The sequence below is a fragment of the Amaranthus tricolor genome, chromosome 11, assembly GCF_026212465.1.
Source record: "Amaranthus tricolor cultivar Red isolate AtriRed21 chromosome 11, ASM2621246v1, whole genome shotgun sequence".
Lineage (NCBI taxonomy): Eukaryota > Viridiplantae > Streptophyta > Magnoliopsida > Caryophyllales > Amaranthaceae > Amaranthus > Amaranthus tricolor.
Window position 1 is genome coordinate 19456958 of NC_080057.1, and position 7106 is coordinate 19464063.

Below are 7106 nucleotides of genomic sequence, written 5' to 3' on the forward strand. Positions count from 1 at the left end.
CAATTTAAGGTGACATATCTTGTTATAGATGGCATGCATTTTAAGACAATTCTTTGTTTAGACTTATATAAATATATTTTTGGTTATGTGAAGAGCTTCGTTAATATTTACATCACTATTATTATAAAAAATATTATGATTATAAATATCTATAAAAAATATTTCGAAATTTAGTAAGCATATGAGTAGCTTTTGTTTTAAATATTACTTCTTTTCAAGGGTTAGTGAATATTTTGAGTAAAAATATTAATATTAGGTTATTTGATAAACTTAATACAAATTAAAGATATTTTGTATTATAATTAGTTGATATTTTTTCTGGTTATGTTAAAACTTTATAGATATAATTGTTTAAAATACATTAATGTCTAAATTAATATTACATTTTTTTTATAAAATAATTCTATAATCACATGCATAGCACGGGTAAATACCTAGTATATAGCATATTACAAAACCTACATTAATTAAGAATATGGCAACTTGTTACCGGGTTTGATTCTCGGGTCTTACTTCAAATACTCCTTTCTATAATGGTTCACTTTTATAGATATTTATAATTGAACCCATGTCATTAGTATGAAAGGGAATATTTTATAATCAAACCCAGGTCTTATTTCCAAATAATGCTTAATATTTTTATTTTTATGCGCTAAAAGATCCCCAAAAAAACACCATAAAAAGCCCGGGTAATGTAGAAAATTCAACGATAAAATAACGTGGTTAGTTCATTGTTTAAAAATTTTAAAGTGAAAATTTCAATTTGATAACGATAATATATGATTATATCATTGTTCAAAAATCATAAAATTTTAATGTGAAAATTTTCAACTTGATAACGATAATATATGATTATAAGATTGTTTAAAAATCACTATACTTGTTGCCATAAAAATGTTAGCAAAAGTTAATTTCGAAGCTTTAAGGCAACTGTACGCCTATTTATGCGACTTAACATTTTAAACGTCATCAATTTCAACATTTTCTCCTAAAACATAAACCTTAATTCTACCATCTTTCATCCAAATCATATTTTTTTCCCTCTAAATCCAATGATGATAGAATTGGGGTTTATATTTTGGAGAAAAAGATTGAAATTGATGGCATTTGAAATGGTGAGTCGCATAAATAGCTGTACAACAGCCTTAAAGCTTCGAAATTAACGTTTGCTAACGTTTTATGTGGAAAAAGGTCGCGGTGGAACAATTTGGTAAACCTCAGGGTTACCGCATAGATGTTTTAAAATTTTTGGTTATTACGTGGAAAACCCAAAACCTCATGGTTACCACGTGAAATTTCCCAATATTTTAATTCACAACCTTTATATTTTCTATTTTTACTTTCTGCTCAATTTTAAAAAAATTGTTTATGCATTTATGATTCGTTTGGTTGTTGATACTAAAAGATGATAATGAGAATAATTTAAAGTGTAAATTTTAATTACATGTACTACATCCACACTTCTAGCTCAAATGGCTCTCGCGCGAGGGGGCATGTTAGAATATAATCCCTCCTATTCACTTTAAACGTCCCATCTGGTTTTGGCACATTTGCCAATGCACGTTTCCAATGTTAAATATCTCTAATTGTGTTTGAGTAAAAATTATAAAAAGTTGATATTAATAAAATTTACAAGAACACAACTCAAATAAGATCCTTCTTGACTATGTTTCGACTTATAAAGTAAAATAAAACACGTAATAAGAGTGATTGATGAATAATGTTGAAAAACCAAACGAGACACTTAAAGTGAATAGAAGAAAGTATAACATATCTTAAAGCCTTAACCATCAGCTTAAGTTTTTTGGTTGAATTAGTTCCTTCATAGTCATCACTTATTTATGTTTTTAGCTCGTAAAATTTAGTTGGATTCTCTAATATTTATAATATCCCTCTGGCTCTCCACACACATTTGAACTCTCCCTCTTTTTGTGCTCAATTTTTTAAAAAAATATTTTTATTTTATTGTTGATGGCTTTATATTTTTGGTTTTTACTACAGATGGGAAGCAGTTGGAGAATTGCTTTTATTCATGCAGAGAGAGGTGCAAGAAGTTGAATGTATCTCCTTGATGTTTCCATCAAATCTGCCCCATCACATTGATAAATTGTTGTAGTGTTTTTACTTTTGTACTTGTCAACATATTCGAATTCTATCATATATCATATATTATATATCATATACATATTATAATTCAATAAATTTTGTGCCACGTAGTATTTATATATAACACAATTTGAAACAAATTAATACAATTTTCATTTTCATATGTTTTTTTTGCATTGAAACTCTTAGTCTTCATCGATTTAATTCATCTTTTTTTGTATAAACATACATATGCTAGAAAATTAAACTCTTTGTCTTTTAAATTTAATTATATTGAAGAAGAAAAGACAAAATTTTAAGATTTTTTGTTAGTGCCACATACATAGCTTACCTTATTTATGTGATTGAATTTCAAACTCTTCATTTAGTGCATCCCACATACTTAAGAAAGAGTAGATGTTGTTTTAAGAGTTCAGTTTATTGATTATTTCAGTTAGTATGAAAATTAAGATAACAGTGGAGAAAGATATGGTTTTTGTTTCATTGCTATGTGAAGATGCAATTTTATCTCATAATTTTTATGGATGTAGATGTGAGATAAAATAAGATTTAGAAATTGAGATTAAATTTCGAAGAGTTGAGTGGAAAAGAAATGGAAGCAAAGAGAAATAAGATATTGATGAAGATGATGTTTAATTTGCTTTCATGTTGACATGTTGTGTAGTTATGGATCTCATAATAATCAAATAGTAGTATATGTTGTTATGATATATAATGATCAAGTTTAGTAAGCATATGAGTAGCTTTTGTTTTAAGTATCACTTCTTTTCAAGGGTTAGTGAATATTTTGAGTAAAAATATTAATATTAGGTTATTTAATAAACTTAACACAAATTAAAGATATTTTGTATTATAATTAGTTGATATTTTTTCTGGTTATGTTAAAACTTTATAGATATAATTGTTTAAAATACATTTGTACTTAACAATAATGTCTAAATTAATATTACGTTTTATTTATAAAATAGTTCTATAATCACATGCATAGCACGGGTAAATACCTAATATATAGCATATTACAAAACCTACATTAATTAAGAATATGGCAACTTGTTACCGGGTTTTATTCTCGGGTCTTACTTCAAATACTCCTTTCTATAATGGTTCACTTTTATAGATATTTATAATCGAACCCATGTCATTAGTATGAAAGGGAATATTTTATAATCAAACCCAGGTCTTATTTCCAAATAATGCTTAATATTTTTATTTTTATGCGCTAAAAGATCCCCAAAAAAACACCATAAAAAGCCCAGGTAATGTAGACAATTCAACGATAAAATAACGTGGTTATTTCATTGTTTAAAAATTTTAAGTGAAAATTTCAATTTGATAACGATAATATATGATTATATCATTGTTCAAAAATCATAAAATTTTAATGTGAAAATTTTCAATTTGATAACGATAATATATGATTATAAGATTGTTTAAAAATCACAATAATTTTATATCTTAATATTAATAAATTCATGCATTACACAGCTTTTTATACTACTAATAATATATACATGTAAAAAATACGAACTACAAGTTTTAAACAAATCAGGTTCACTAATAGTTGAATTTTTAATACAAGATTTTTACTCATCAAAATAACCGCAAATTAACTACCGTTTAGAAACCAATAACAATGGATAGGTGCAATTTCAATTACACATAAGCCAAAATGGCATGCAACGAAAAAAAAAAGTGAAAACAAAAAATAAAAATTCATTTAGTTACCTCATAATTCCCTCAAAATTTCAATTACAAATGATATGCCAAATGCCAAAAAGCTAACCAATAAAATGAGTAAGTGAAAATAAAAAATACTTATTTGGTTGGCTCATAATTCCGTTGGAATTTCAATTTTTTGAAAATTGTTTATTTAAATAATTTTGGTTGACAGTTTTTTAGCAAGCACATTAATAAATTCTGCTTTATAACTTTATAAGTGCAAGTTCATGCAAATTGTAGAAAATTAATTACCAAAAGAGTATTAATAGATTTGAATTGCAGCAGTAATTGTGAATTTTTATGTGCAACCAAACGAGCCTTGAAATTAAAAGAAAAATTATACTCCGGTCCGACCGGAAAGTAAACCGCGAGCAGCACCTTCCTCTTCATCTAAAAACAAATCATTAGACCTTCGAAAAATCGAGTAAACAACAACAATCCCAACCCCAATCGCCAAAGAAATCCAAATATTCCTTGTCGCACCAGTCAACAAAAGAAAACCGGTCGTCAGAACCGACAAAACCATCAAAACGATCCGATCATCAACAGATCGGGAAAACAAAACAAGCGGTTCATCACGTAGAAAGTACAGGAAAAGCCAAGCAATCATCATTACAAGGAATACGATGAGAGAGAAAGGATGCCAAAGAAGTGAGAGGAAGAGAACAAAAAGGATAAACATGACGAAATTCATTCGGAAGTAGCAGAGGTTTGTTTTGAGACGTGAAATTGCGTCGGGAAGGTTGTAAGGGCAGGAAAGAGAGTGGTACTGAAAGATTTGACGCCATGGACGAGGAGTGGAGAAAGTGTCATAGAGACGGTGTTTAGCGCGAGAGATGAAGTCGAGGTTGGCGGAGAGTGGGGAGGAGTATGTCGATGTGAGCGGAGAGGATGATGCCATTGCTGATTGTTATGGCGGTGCGTGTAATTGGTTTTTGAAGAAGTGAGAAGACGAGCTGGGAAAGGTGGACGTGTACTTTGTAATTTATTGGGATGGGAGATTTGATGATTAATGAATGCTAATTGGAAAAGTGAAAATATTTGTGAGAGTTATAAGTCAGAGTTCAGGGAGAAAAATAGCGACTAAATTTATTGTGTCTAGTGTCCGCTCTAAGGAATAGGCAAAGAAAAATGTGCGCATTTAGAAAAGTCTTAAAAGATAAACTTCTGTAAAGAAAAGGGTGAATAACATACAATGCACTTGAAAAAACAACTGCAACTTACAACACGCATTAAAACTGAAACTGAGTCATGAAAACAAAATTAAATAGAAGTAATTAAGTAAACTTTTGCTTTTTTGAATTTCTATCTAATAATTTAGAATAATTTACGAATTACAAATCTTAAGTTAGACATTTTATGAATTATAATATTAATATTTTTTGTTTGTAAAATTACAACCCTTAAAATCTCAATGTCCTCAGCATTCAGGTTTGTTCATTAAATTTCGACCATTTAAGTGGCTAGAATTTTAAGTTGTGCCTAACAATACTATATTCTTAATTTTCAAAAGTATTTAGAAAGAAGTTATCATTACCGTATATCACACAGGTACTATCTAAGTAAAATAAGAAAGAAATTTCACGTCATATCCCTGAATTTTTGACTTTTCCATGTGATAGCTAGAAAAACATTTTAAAATCTGCATGGTAACCATAAGCTTTTAGTTTTTCCAAATGGTAGACAAAATATTAAAAATTTTGTTAAATAAAATACTTATTTCGACCAAATTTTTGAAAAGTGCTCCTTATAGTTGATCGGAGCATTTGTTCATATGAAAAACGGACGTTATGATGGACTATAATAACATTAATTTAAACCCTTTGCCCATCAAAAATGAAAAAGTTAAAAGTTTAGGATTATCACGCAGATAAAAAAACATTCATCTATCATATAGAAAAGCCAAAAACTCGAAATTATCACACGAAATTTTTAATAATAAATAAAAGGCATCAATTAGGAATTCATGTTATTGCTCTGCCAATTGTCATTGATAGACCACATGTTTGAGCATGGCCTAAACATTTGCAAAAAGGCACATACTAACTATCATAAGCATAAAACACAAAGATCATAACATAACGCATAACATATCAAATCAAATTGAATTTGAGGGCATCATGATCACGTTCACTGTCTTCATAAATTTACAGACTTTTTATTTGCTTTGCTTTTCTTCCTTTTTTTTTGTGTGTTGTTTTCTTGGTGTCCTACTTAATCATTTTTATTTGATGAGGTGTATGTAAAGTGTTTTCACTTTGTATTCTAATAATTAATGAAAAGGAAATACTACATGATTTTATGGGTTACTCCCAGTACCCCATTGAATTTGAAGCATTTTTCATTTTAGTCTGTTCCATTTAATTTGTATCATTTTTATTTTTGGACAATGATTCACCACTTTTTTTTATTTCATCCATACAATTTATTTTCTCTCTTCATTTATTACCACGTTCTTAAAAATCATTCACTTTCTCTTTGATGAAATCCTATTAGGAAAGATGAGTATTTGTTTGGAAACTATTAAAGGAAACAACCATATCAGTTTCATCTTTTATTATAATATTAAGAAATGATTTTAATTTGAATTTTAAATATTACTATTTGTAAAATAAAATTAATAATTATATACAACCCACATAATTTAGTAAATTTACACTTTATCTGTGTAGTTATTTAGGAGAGAAAGAAAAGAGAGTAATTAAAAGGGAAAGCGATAGAAATGAAAAATTGGACATAGGAATAATTATAGGTCCAAAATCCAATCCTATTGGACTCGTTCCTGACCCAATCTTATTGGACTAATTAAGTTTAAACTCTACACTCTAGAAAAACAATCTACTCACTAGATTTGGAGATCAACAATAAATAAGATGAAATTTTGAAATAAAACATGATTCAAACATGAATGATATTATAAAGTACATAAATTAAAGAAAAAAATTACCTAACATAATTCAACCTTTTACTTATTTTCATACAATAATCCCAACTTTAAATTTAACATAAATAATCTCAATCATATGGAATGCTTCTTAAGAATGCACCAAATTAACCTATTGCCTATATAACAAGTCATTTTGCATAAAAATAAAAAAGTTAATACAAAATTAAATTATAAAAACTTGAAATAAAAAATATATATAAAAAAGAGAAATCAAGTTTTTTTTTTTTTAATTTTAACTTTTACTTTTAATAATTTTGATTTGTATTCTTTTCATTTTTTTTTAGCAACCTGCAAAAATCAATCACCATTTGAGCAATAATATTCTTGGGCAACT

At 27.8% G+C, this 7106-nt stretch overlaps 1 protein-coding gene across 1 annotated transcript; it reads right to left on the reverse strand.

The window, feature by feature from the left end:
* Positions 1–3658: 3658 nt before the first annotated feature.
* On the reverse strand, positions 3659–4869 carry LOC130827182 (PRA1 family protein F3-like). The gene has a single exon (XM_057692834.1). It carries the CDS (start codon positions 4724–4726, stop codon positions 4163–4165), a length of 564 nt encoding a protein of 187 aa, XP_057548817.1. The 5' UTR covers positions 4727–4869; the 3' UTR covers positions 3659–4162.
* Between the last annotated feature and the right edge of the window lie 2237 nt (positions 4870–7106).

Bases quoted from the DNA above. Each gene is read 5' to 3' on its own strand.
- LOC130827182 (XM_057692834.1), bottom strand. From the start codon at position 4,726: ATGGCATCATCCTCTCCGCTCACATCGACATACTCCTCCCCACTCTCC.